General features: G+C 49.1%; 1 protein-coding gene across 1 annotated transcript; it reads left to right on the top strand.

Annotated features, from left to right (window-relative positions):
* Positions 1 to 598: 598 nt before the first annotated feature.
* Positions 599 to 1,612, top strand: LOC115618325 (E3 ubiquitin-protein ligase RNF13-like). Its single transcript, XM_030509763.1, has one exon. It carries the CDS (start codon positions 599 to 601, stop codon positions 1,610 to 1,612), a length of 1,014 nt encoding a protein of 337 aa, XP_030365623.1.
* Positions 1,613 to 12,611: the final 10,999 nt, after the last annotated feature.

Genomic DNA, 12,611 nt, shown 5'->3' on the forward strand with positions numbered 1-12,611 from the left:
GACCAATCCAAGCTGCCACATCACCACCCTCCCCCCCCCCCCGCCCCCAGCAGCAGATGGAGGCTAACAGCTCATTCCCATTCTGCCACGTTTCCCAGGAATTGCTTTGGCCACCAGCATGAAGGATTCCCGTCTGTGGTGGGCACATAGCTGATGGGGAGGCTCGTTTATCCTGCCTGCGCATCACCAGCAAAATGAGATGGGCATCCTATTGGTACCCAGAGGGGGATGACACTGCAAGCTGCATGCATGGAGCAGACCAAAAAGAAAAGGAAGAAGCTTAAGCAGGTTGACAGTAATGTTATGTGACCCAGCCTTGGGAACCAGTTACTGGCTGATGTCACAGATATGCAGAGGTGATGTAAGGGTGTTGCTTGGCAACTGGAAGCAACAAAAGAGAAGTTCTATCCTGGGAACCTCCGAACCTACAGAAACCTCTAAGGCAGAAACAGGTTGTGATCTCCATCCTGCTGTGGCTCCCAAGTCATAGCATGGTGGTAAAATCCAGGTGGGATAGTGCTTCTGTGACTGTATGCTACACTTTTGCTTTGGGACCAGCCTGGAAACCTGTATTCAGCGGTACCCAGCTGCATTCAGCATGAATCTTTGGCTCCAACTTCTTCCCTTTGTGGTCACCACTGCCTTTTGCAAAGTTACTCTTGCAGAAATCTTTGCTTACGTGGCTTATAATGACAGCTCCAAGTGTGTTGCTTATAAAGCCCTGCCTGCATGCTTTGGGCCACGACTCCCAGCAGAAGGGCTGACAGGGTATTTGGTAAGAGTGATACCACCAAATGCTTGTCATGCAATAGAGAATCCTCCAGCACCAAGGCAGGCCTCCGAGACATATATTGCACTCATACAGGGGTATGGCTGCTCTTTTGTCAAAAAGGTCCTTCATGCCCAGCAGGCTGGATACCAAACTGCTGTTGTGTACAATGTGGATTCAGAGGAATTGTCTACCATGATGGCTGATGACAAAGAAATCCAGCAGCTGATTGAGATACCATCACTCTTTACTGGACAATCAGTCTCCCTCCACTTGCAAAGGACTTTGCAGTGCGCGAAAGGGGTGTATGTCAGACTTCTACCACCCAAACTCTATTTGAGTGCTTGTCAAGAAAACACCAAAATGCTGGAGAAAACTTTCACCACGAAGGATTGCAGGGACCTATTCTACATCACTATTGCCAATACCTTAATTATAGTTGGCTTAATCTGGTACAAGAGGGCTCACAGGACAAAGCTGCACACATACAAGAAGGGAGACAAACATGAGACCTGTGTGATCTGCATGGCAGGGTACAAGGAAGGGGACCACTTGAAGATCCTGTCCTGCTCCCATGCTTACCACAGTGTCTGCATTGACACTTGGTTCCGCACCCTGCCTGGGAAGAAGACATGTCCCTTCTGCAAGCAATCAGTGAACACCTATGGGCAAGGTGACCTCCTGCCAGAGCAGGCTGGTGAAGATGCGAATGAAGAGGAATGGGACCAGGAAGATGATGCATTCAGAGAAGGCCATGAAGATGAATATGCTGAAGAGGAGAAAGATGATGCAAGCTCAGTGGAAGGGGAAAGGTTTGATGCACCGGAGAACAACATCACTTGAGCTGTGACAGGGATAAGTTATCATTAAACCAAAGGAAATCTCCCCTGTGCTTTCCTTCAGCTCTTGCTCCAGGCTGGCTTTTATCAGAAAGCTATTAGCACTGCAGTTTTGGTTCCCCTCCCCTGGATCTCACAGTGAAAGAACGTCTAGAAATCCCAGGTGAGAATTGTCCCATGTGTTGCGGGCAGCAGGAACCACTTCCTAACCTAAGAAGTAGAGAAGGGGGGGGAAAAATGGGGTTCTACAGCATAAATCTGAAGCAACTTCCCCTTCTCATGAGCAGTGAAAACAGAGCCCACAAGCCCCCAGCACCTCCTCATCACCCTGTGCACTGACACACGCTGTCCCCAAGCAGCAGGGTAGCTCAGCACAGTCCACTGCAGAGGACAGCATGGCCTTTAACTACACTGGCAGGAAAACTGAGCTGCAAATATTGAGGCCACTTTAAACACTATCTCCTCAGACAGGAGGTGGTGCCAGCAGGAGGTAGAGGTCTTTACAGCAGGATTCACTTTGTGGAGCTGGGTAGATGGAAAAAAGAATGAAATGCTTCTAAGCATGGTGTAATTGGCTGCTTTTGCCTGCTGGCTGGTAATCTCACACCCTCAGAGGGGCTGACGGGACCGGTACATGTAACCTCCTGCTACCTGGGTTGTTCCAGGTCACTCTCCAGATGTGCCTAAGCACCTTAAGGGGAGCTGAATTTATGTACTAGCATGATGCAAACAGATCTTCATGTCTCCTTTAGATACACCACGTATTATTTGGGCAGCCTCTGAACACATTTCCAATGGTGCTTATAGCAAGAGCACGAGCAGAAATCAGTACTAGCTCCCCAGGCTGGTACGGGTGGCTCTAACACCCACTGTGCACGGGGCAGACAGCCAAGTCCCAAACTACATATGGGGATGCAGAGCTGGAAACATTCACAAAACCACTATTAGCATTTAATCTCATATGAAAGAAAGGCATAAAACCTCTTTAGTAAATGCCAAAAGTGAAGTGAACAGCTCTAACATACTGTGACCGAGACATCAAACCTGCACAGCTGTACAAAGGCTAAACTCCTAAATCAAAGGCTCTCATCAAAACATAAACCATCCTATTTCTTATGGGCAGCATCCAAGAAGTGGGCTGCCATCAGATCACTCTATTAGGACAATGCAACAAGACGACACAATTATGGCCAGCAAATAAGTCTTAGTGCCTTGGAGTATTTTCTTTTTGAGTGGCTACATGAAGACTCAAAAGGCCTGGAGTTTAGAAGTGTTGTCTGAAAACATGCTGCAGTACTGAGAAGTATGATCTCTGCAACACAGAAACCTTTTGAAAATAACTGCACTTAGATTACTCCGGTATCTTTAAGATATCCCATATCTTAGAACTGGCTGGGAAAAGATACATGAATACATGTGATAGCCATTGACAAGGTGGACCTGAATCTGTCACTCCTACCTCAGGGAAACCCAGGCAGCTTCAGGTGAGAGGAAGCGAGGAAACTACAGGTTCAGAATTCTTTTTGGCAGCGGAGAAGTTTCAAAGCAATTTCTCCTGGAATGAAACATGACAGCATTTCCAAGGACTTGATGGAAACAAGTCTTTCTGCGAGTCCTCAGACTGAGCTGTTTCATTTCATTTGTTGAACAAACAGGGAAAAATGATTTTTAAGGCAGTTCATAAGAAAACTGCCCTCTTCTGCAAGGTGTGCCGGCTCCTGGGAGCCATAAATCACTTCCATTGCAGAACAAGGCCCCTCAGGGTGACTGAGAAGGCAAAGGCAGTTGTCTCCATTTGAGGAAGGAGACAGGTCCTTCAACAGTGATTAGTGGCAGGAACTTCATTTAGGTGCCTGAAATTGCCTCCTGGAGGTAACTCTGCTGTCAGCAACTTGGAAGGAGAGAGGACTTAGCTAAGCTGCACAATTGCAGTTGTCTTCATCCACTGCTGAGCCTCTGGAGCTGACCTGAGAGCTGCACTGGGTCTGTAGCCCCCACTGAGATAGACAACCCCAGGTCCTCAGAGGGAAGAAATAAAAGGAAAGATGCTGGTAGCACTCCCAGATGGCTGAGCACACTCTCACTGCCCTCGTTCTCCTTCAACCAAGGTCTGAAAAAACACAGATGCTGCAAACCGTGCAGGGAGCAGGCTGAAGAGCTGCTGTTTTCTGCATGCTGGTGGCATGATGGGCCAAACCAGGCTTCTGTCTCCCACAGCATCCTACTGATGAAGGTGAAGTGATTGAACAAGACCCCTGAGCCAGACCTTGAGACGGTTCTGGGTAATCACACAAAAATCCATGGTGTCATCCAGCTGCAGAGTGCTGGGCTTGTGAGGAGAGTCCCAGAGGGAATTCTCTAGGCTGTATTATGCATGAGGTGAGATGAGCTGATCATAGTGCCCTTAATATCTATGGATTTCTTTCCATCTTCAAAAGCAGCACATGCTCTAGACAGGCTGAATTTTTACTGAAATGGGTCAGGAGAAAAATAGATCCTTCTTACAATGCAACACTGCATTGCTTTAATTTAGAAAAGGAGAGGAGGGGAAAAAAAAAAAAAAAAGGAACAGAATCTGGGTAAGAGAGAAGCTCTTCACTCCATTTAATGTTATCAAAGCCTATTGCACTGAAAATCTGATTTGTGTGCCACAGCAAACCTGACCTCCAGCCCTACAGCTGTCAGATCCACTGCCCTCCATCAGCATTAATGGCACTTCTAACAGAGCGAGGTTAGCTTATTGCCAGGGTGGGACACGCAGTCCTCACAGCCTGAGTGAGGATTATTAACTTCTCTGGAGGTAGCACTATACCAGCCTTTCAAACACACTACAACAGACAATACACAAGAAGGAAAAGGAGAGCAAGGGGTCTGCATCCTGCTGTTGACTGTGGGGCCAGTGATGGAGCTGGATGTCCTACAGCAGCCTGGGGACATGGCTGTCCCAGTTCGACAGCACTGCAGTTTGATTGTGAACCAGAAGAGAAGGGAAGCAGAGGTAGATGAGGTCTGGAAGGGCCGTGCTGGGAGGTGGTATAGGAAAATCTTACAGGAGGATTCATGGCTTCTGCAGAGATGCTGTAATGGCAGTGAATTTAATTGTCACTAAAACACAGGAGAGGCAAGAGATGGGAAGACAGCAGCTACTGGGAAAGGAGTTCTGATTTCTGTGTCCCAGAGCTCAAACAGAAGGGAAACTGTACCTGCAGAGTTTCAAACTTCAGTCAGAAAAAGGATAACTAGAAATATTTTATACAAACTGTGCAGAAAAAGATTAACTAGGGGTGAGGGTGAAGGCAAATGCAGTCTCATGGGTCCAGCCAGGAACAGCTTGGAGGAGCAGCCAAAGCCCTTAGTGAACCCATCAGAAAGCCCTAATGAGGGAAGAGCCAAGGATGCTCCAACATGTACACTTCTGACCAGAGCACCAGTACAACCCACATGGAACCTCCAGCAATAACTCTGCCTTGGGGGAGCACCCAAAAAATGTGCTTAAGTGAGCTGCCAGGAGCCCCCCTCTTTTAGCCAGCTCCTGCCCCATAAACCAAGCTCCACTGCACATACTCTATTAAGCAATAACCAGGTTCCAGCATGGCCTCAAAGAATGATTTACAGATCTCATTTATCAGGAGGTTCTTTGCAGTTTCTTGCTCATTTTATTGCAGGCTTTTTCTGTACAAACATGGTTCAGTATATTGCTGGGAGACCCACCAGACTGTGTCCCAGAGGGAAGCTGCAGATGATCCAGCACCAGGAACTATTGACTTCACCACCAGAATGTCAGCGCTATAGATCACCAGGAGCAATTAGGGTGGCTGATTACCCAATGTGCAGCCTATGGGCAACCATCCAGTGGAGACATTTTCCCCATGCAGAGAGCCAGCACTAAGCCTTCACAACAACATTTAAAGAACTACTTTGAGGGCTTAAGTGAGATTTGAGTGATCTATAGGTCCTGCTCAGGCCAAAGGTAGGAATTTCAACCTTGAAAACTCAAGCTTAATACCTACAGTAATTAAAAGGAGAGTGCCAGCTTCCCTGCAGCACAACCCAATTGACATCAATAGCATTTCAGCAGCAGAGAGGCTTACCTTTGATCTCCAAAATCCATCTGGGATGGAGATAAAGGACAGAATATGCCTGCCCACAGGGCCAGGAGCCTCTGCTACCCAAAGGCTGCAATATCCATGGAAACCTTCCTTCCTTGGGCCGTACTGCCTACCTCCCACACCATCACATTGCAGGAGTTTTGAGGTTTTTTTTCCTTCTTGGAAGGGAGATATTACCCAGTGCCTCCATTTGCCCAAAAAGACCTTCCTTATGTCTATGCCAACCAGCACTTCAAGCCTGTTGTACAGGCTGCCCTTTCCCATCACATCGGGGATGAGGGCTGGCTCTGGTAGCTGTGCTCCTTCTCACTCTCAGGGCTCATGCAGGAGCACTGGGCTTCATGGAGCTTTAGACACAAGCAGCTTCACTACCCAAATCCCTGTTCTTCCGCAACCATCTTGGCACATGAGCACATGCAGTTGGGCCTTTATAGCTCTTAGGACCTGACTGTTCTGTCCTTCATCCAGTGTATTTCTCAGTCTCCTCCTTTTCCAAGGACAGGTTTTCCCACCCCAGGTTCTGATGCCCAGTTTTCCCTTTCACCATCCCATCTCTATATCCCATTCTGCCTCGTCCACACCCCAAGATGCTCCCATTTCTCTCTTGCTCATGGAAAGCTTCATGTGTGCCTTAAATCAGGTTACCCCGAAGTGTCTTTGCACACAGGAAGCCTGGTACAGCTAAGCCAGGAATCCAGCTCTCTGGGGTAATCTGCAGAGTAGGGCTGATTATTAGTCACTACAGTAGAACAATCAACACAGTTTGTGTAATGCACTAAGATGGATTGAAGCTGCTTAAGAATACAAGGAAATGGGATCAGTGCTTTGGAAAAAGTAGCTTGACTCACCAAATCCGCTTCTAGTACAACAGCTCTGAGCTCATGCAGAGCCTTTGGTGGCACACACTGATGCTGCAGCACGGATGCTTACAGCTGGCAATGCTGGGCCTGAACAGCCTATACCGGGAACACCAACACTTTACCCTGTTGGAAATACATGACAGTCCCATGCTGAGGTAGCAAGGAGCAAGACAGAAGCTCCGCTGTGTTGCTCCTATTCCTTTCCTGCTATCAGAAGAGATCAGTTTTGCTCCATATCTGGTTTTACACCAGAACAACTCTGCTCTTGATACTTTTCCCTTTCAAACATACCTGGAAAATAAAGACCCAGCTCTTCTCATTGCATCTGCACCAAGACCTGAGCAGACTGCAAAGTCTCAGAGGCTTCAAGCTACCTGTTCTTTCATTAAACCACAAGGATTGATTCCACACCTCCCTTAAAGAGATGAGGCATGATGAGATACAGGACTCCTTCCTTGACCCCAAAACATTCTTTCCCCACAGATCTCCCCCCCCTTACCTCCCGAAATCAGCAGAGGTGCTACTCCATTTAAGAAATGATATATCAACAGGATAAAAAGTCTCCCCAAAGTCAGAATCCACCAGCCACAGGAGCACTGGGAAAGAAGGAATGCATGCATCGCTGGCCTGGCATTGTAGGTCTTGGGAAGCATCCTTCATAGAGGCATATCCTGCCTGAAGAGCCAAGACCAGTGTGTGACAGTGATCCTAAAGAAAAATAAATTAACATCTTGTCTCTGCTGACTCAGACAAGTGTCTTTTTCTCTCCCAGAAATCAGGGGGTGTGAATGGCTCTGTGGAGAAGCCCGAGAGTGTGGAGGAAGGAACTGAGCAACAGCCAGGGACACCAAAGCAGGCTTTGAAAAGCCCTGCAGAGAAGCAGCAGCAACATTACCTCTCAGAAGACTATTGTGTGCTTCACTGCCCATGCTCTGCCCTCCCATGCCCAGAGAGTACAGCCAGCCCCACTGCCAGCACCACGCTTGGCTGATACAAGGAAGGAAGGAAAGGACCAGGAACTTGGAAAACTGTCTGATGCGGCTAATCGCTGTGCGAGTGAAACCCAGAAGTCTCCTGAGAGAGAAAGCAGGGGGACGTGGTTGAGAAATCACCACATTGTAGAGAGGGAACAGGGATGCTTGGAGAATGGGGGCACATCCAAGACTCCCTACTTACACATTCCACAAAGCATCTCCTTACTACTCCTGTTTATTGACTAAGTGCAAACTCCTGTACTAGTCTGAGGATGGAGATCTGAGCCAGTGTTTTTCTCCTGACCTTTGTGTGCCCCTCTGCCAGAAGGCTGGGGGAAAGAGGGGAAAAAACTGCCCTGGCCCTGCCTGCTGTAATTAACTGGAGTCCTGATTGATTCTGATAAAGAGCTCTGGCCTCATTCATCAGCACAGCATTTACCCGGAGAAGCAGAGGAGCAGTGCATCAATCCCGACCACCCTGGGCAGCACAGAGCTGGTCTAATAGGAACAGCATCTTTAATAAATCTCTTCATATGATGAAACAACAATCTTTCTGATTATGCCCCCCTAACACTTTTTAAGACCTTCTCAGGAAAATCATCCACCCTCTTCAGATGGACAGCAAATACTATTCCTAAGGACTCAACCTTGTTTAACTTCAAGTCTGCGGCTGTGGGAAGCCCTGGCTGTGCCAGAACAAGTGACGGCACCCATGATTACAGGGGCTGGATGCCCTCAGCCCATTTATGTTACAGGACTGAGTGTGCAGCTCCTGTTCATTGCCATAAGATGTGCCATGGGCTGGCACAGAGCTAAATTGAAGATCAGTAGGTAGAAATCAAACAGGGAGACTAGACTGGAGGCAGGCTAATGCAAAGATTAAGACTGAGATTTTGATTAAGAGGAGAAAGGGGGAAGAAAGCATGTGCAGAGCAGTATCCATCTTGGGAACCAAGAGCCCTGCAGTCCAAAGGGAGAGACTCCAAGCATTTTGAATGTCGGATTTGAAAACCCTTTCTGCTGTCAGCTTGGTTGTTCTTTCCTTCTAGCACGTGATGGAGAGAGAAAATGAATGCAAGAAAAGAGATACTGTGGATTTAATTGCCCATATTCATCACTGGAGCAAGAAAAATAACCCTAGCAACAGCACTGGCCGAGTGACATGCATTTAATTAGTATATGAGATGCTTTTGCTTTGGTCAATGAAATGTGTATAAAAAAACCCCTTCATCTTAACTTGACCTTTCCAGGAAAGCTCTGGTCTAAATAGCACTGCCCAATGCTGCTGTGGCAGCTGGGCACTCCCTGAGCAGAGCAGCAGCCCTGCACCAGCAAAGCTTCCCTGCTTGCCTCTGTTTTGGCTTCCCCGGTGCACGACTCTGAGCTATGTCTTGCTTTACACAGTTTTCTTCACCCATTTACCTCCTGGCACCTTTACACTGCTTTTCCCTGTGGAGAGAATGCAAGCAGCGTCATCCAGCAGCACTGCCAGGGCTGAGCATCCTCAGGTCCAAGGGAAATCAGTAGGTTTCCCCTGGCAACTCACTGCCTCATGGTGAGCAGGATGCCAGGACACAGGACCTAGAGCCTGATGGAGGCAGATCTGTCCCTCCCATTGCCCCAGTATCTCTTTAGCTGTGGAAGGTAACAAAAAATAAGCTGTTTCTTCAGCCTGGACTCCCCTGGTCAAAGGTTTACAGCCAAACTGTTTTACTGAACCTCCCCCAAAGCCCTTCCTGGTGTGGCCCAAAGGATTATTTAGGGCAGTGTCCTGGGAGCACTTGGGGTTCAGCCAGTGCAGAACCAGATGGATTTGGTGGAGTCTAACCCAGGGTTGGGATTCCCACTGCAGCAGTGAGAACTCTCTGAAACAAATGACATCCAATTAGAGCAGGAGCCTGGTGCCCAAGGAGCAGCACTCTGCAAATATTTACTCAAGTCTTTAAAAAGGCCTTTGTAAGACATGAGGCAAAGGGGGTTTCTGGAGCCATGGATGGGCCGTCCAGCCAGGCAGAGCTGCAGCATTAGAGCCATCCATCAGCGCCTCAGCCCACCCTCCACCACAAGGCATATATTTTCCATGCCTCTTTGGGGCAGGATTTGCAAGGCTTTAATGATAGCGTGTTCCTTTGCAGCACAAGGTCAAGCCAAGCATTTCCTCCTTCCCAAGGCCTCACATTTACCCTGGGTATAAACTCACTCGACTTCACCTGGTAGATTTTGGCACTGTGACCTCTCTCTTCCCTTTTTCAAGTCCCTTGCTGCACTGTGAGGAGACACCTGGCAGAACCATTCTGCCTGGAAATCTATCCATGGATTGTTTTATCTCTATTAGCCCTCGCAAGCAGATGACAGGGGAGCATGAACATAGACAGCGTGGGATGAGACATTCACCCAGCTGCTAGTTCAAAGGCATGTCATCATTTATAACACTCCCAGCTATCCCAACTCTCCCTCCTTGTTCTCAGTTAAAAGAAAGAAAGAAAAAGCAAGCCATTTCTAGCTCTGTACACTTAGCATTCAGGGAGATGCTGTTTGTTTTGGTGCCTTTGCTCTCAGGGTAGCTCAGCTCCCCCAGCTCCACAGGGCATTTCTCTTCTAGAGCAGCACTGCCAAGTTGTGCTGTAACCCCCCAACATCCCACCATGTGACAGTGCAGGAGCTGCCAGCAAAGGGAGAGACAGAGAGAAGAGGACCTCTTTAGGTACCTGTTTGGCCCTGTCTGTGCCTTGCACATCCCATCTGGCTGGACAGGGCCCTACATGTGGAGTGCAGCAGAGCTAAATGGCCCCAGTGAATCAGTCTGAGGGCTAACTAGCCCAAGCGAGCTACTGCTTCCCCGCACTGGGAAAGAGTTCAAACCCATCACTGACTCAATCTGCTAAAAGGGCTTTTATCTCCGTTGGGCTGGTGTTTGTGTAGGGGCAGCCCACGGGCACCTCACTGAAATGGGCTGCCATAGGCTTGAGAAAAACACCCATCATCCCAGCACTTGCAGCCAGGGCACAAGCAGAGGGGAACCCGCTCCATGAACATCACAGCCTGCAGGTGACATCCAGCCTGAGCTCAGTCCCCTCAGAAACAAGTCCTCCATCCCCAGGTTTAAGCCAGACCCACCCTGTGTCACTCCCAGCATCAGCAGCAGGGAGCAAGAGCCTTGCCCAAAGCATCTGACATTAGGCACCCGAAAGCACCTCTCCACCTCTGAAGAAGGGCAGTAGAGGGGAGTTAAGATGAGTCCCTTTGAGTTACAAGTCTCTCTGCAAATAACTTGGGCGCGTTTCCAGCCCATCACTAAGACAACGCAAAACCGACTTATCCCCAGAGACTGCAAATGGTCTGATCCAAATTCCACTGAAGTCCACAGCAAGGCTCATTACCTCCGTCTGGCATTAGCTCTGGCTCTTTGCTCACAACAGCTCTGGGCAAAAACTCCCTCTCCAAGGAGCCCCAGTGTTCTTAAGTGGGGAAGCATCGCTCCCATCTCGAACCCAGGGAAAAACCCAAGACCCTTCCCCACCTAACATGGACACATCAGCACCAACTGAGCCGTTCAGGCTGGGTCCAATAGAGGGCAACAATATCACACAAACCACTTAATTAAACTAATTGCTAGCAGCCAAGGTGAGACTCACTGCCCACACTCCTCTAGGGCTGGATTTATCCCTTCCCTTCACCCCATTTCACTGGCAGGTGAGTGGATGCACAGGCAGCCTGAGGATCCAGAGGTGGTGGCACTGGTCAGGCTGCACAGCTCCAAAGCATTGAGTTTTGGATGCCTCCCAGCCAGCTGTGCTGATTTTCCCCTTGATGTGGGACCCTGCAAAGGTGCTGAAGCACCCATCTTCTCCTGGGTCCCACCAGGCCCCAGTCCCCATTCAGAGCTCTGCCTCTCCCTCCCCACCTACAGCTTATGATAGCAATAACAAGATGCACTCCATGTAGAACCACAACCTTCCGCAAGGCTGTTTTGCATAAAGATGCCTTATACACTAGCAAGCATTTGCTTAATTAAGACTCTTGCTTGGCAGAGGTCTTGCCCACAACCTCCATCACTGTGCAAGGAGGGATGTTTCCTCCACCGCAATCCAGGTCTGACCCCTCTGAGCAGAGGAAGTCCTGGGGAGCAAAGCTGGGGATGCACCATCCCCTTCACCCTGGGGAATCACCCTGTGCTGTGCTCACTGCAGCCTCCCCAGCGCCGCTCCGTATCCAGGCACGTCAGTGTAATGAGGCTGTGCAATCGCAGTGCTCAAGGGGAGCGTATCTCAGGCTCGCAAGCAAGGAGCACCCATGGGATGCTGGCAGCAGGCATCAACGCAAGAACAGCTTGGGTAGCACGGCTGCACACTAGCAAGGTCTGGATCACAGCAGGTCTAGCAAAACAGGGATTCTTTTGGGGGGAAAACAATACAAAAAGCAGAGCTTTTTGAGATGAGATGTCTCTCATCAGCTGAGCTGCAGGAACCACCAGTGCTCCTGGACAGTGAAATGGATTAGTGTAACAACTGTTGTGGGAGGTTAAGTGGGTATTTGACTCTGCATCCACAACAGGCAGGGAGCCTACAGGCAAGCCAGGCACTGTAACTGCCCATCCTGGGTTAAGGTGACCATGTGCAACTATGATTTAAGCTATTATGACAAGAGGGTGGAAGTAGAGTTGTAGACTCTTCTTCTAGGAGGTGGGATTTCAGCCTCGCTCCCACCCAGGAGCCCATGGAGATTCCCACTGGCATCAGCAAATCCAGGTTTTACCCTTTCCCATCTCCAGGGTTAGCTCATCCCTCCCTGTGTTTGGTTACGGTGTGGGTGGCAACCATGTCTGTCCACGTCTGTCAGCGTGTTACACACCACATGTCTCCTGTCATCGAAACAAACTGTGCCCAAGGAATTTGGTGGAAGTAGCAGAGATGGAGCTGGGATTTCACTTGGGCTGGCAGCAGAGCCTCAGCCCCAGCATCTCCCATGGGTTCCATTCAAGCAGGCTCAGACAGGCAGCTCACATCAGAGCAGGGATGAAAGCCTGAATCTCCCAAATCCCTGGCTCCTGCTGTATCCCA

The sequence above is a fragment of the Strigops habroptila genome, chromosome 20 (assembly GCF_004027225.2).
Source record: "Strigops habroptila isolate Jane chromosome 20, bStrHab1.2.pri, whole genome shotgun sequence".
Classification (NCBI taxonomy): domain Eukaryota; kingdom Metazoa; phylum Chordata; class Aves; order Psittaciformes; family Psittacidae; genus Strigops; species Strigops habroptila.

Excerpts from the sequence above, each read along its gene's own strand:
- LOC115618325 (XM_030509763.1), top strand. The coding sequence starts at position 599 with ATGAATCTTTGGCTCCAACTTCTTCCCTTTGTGGTCACCACTGCCTTT.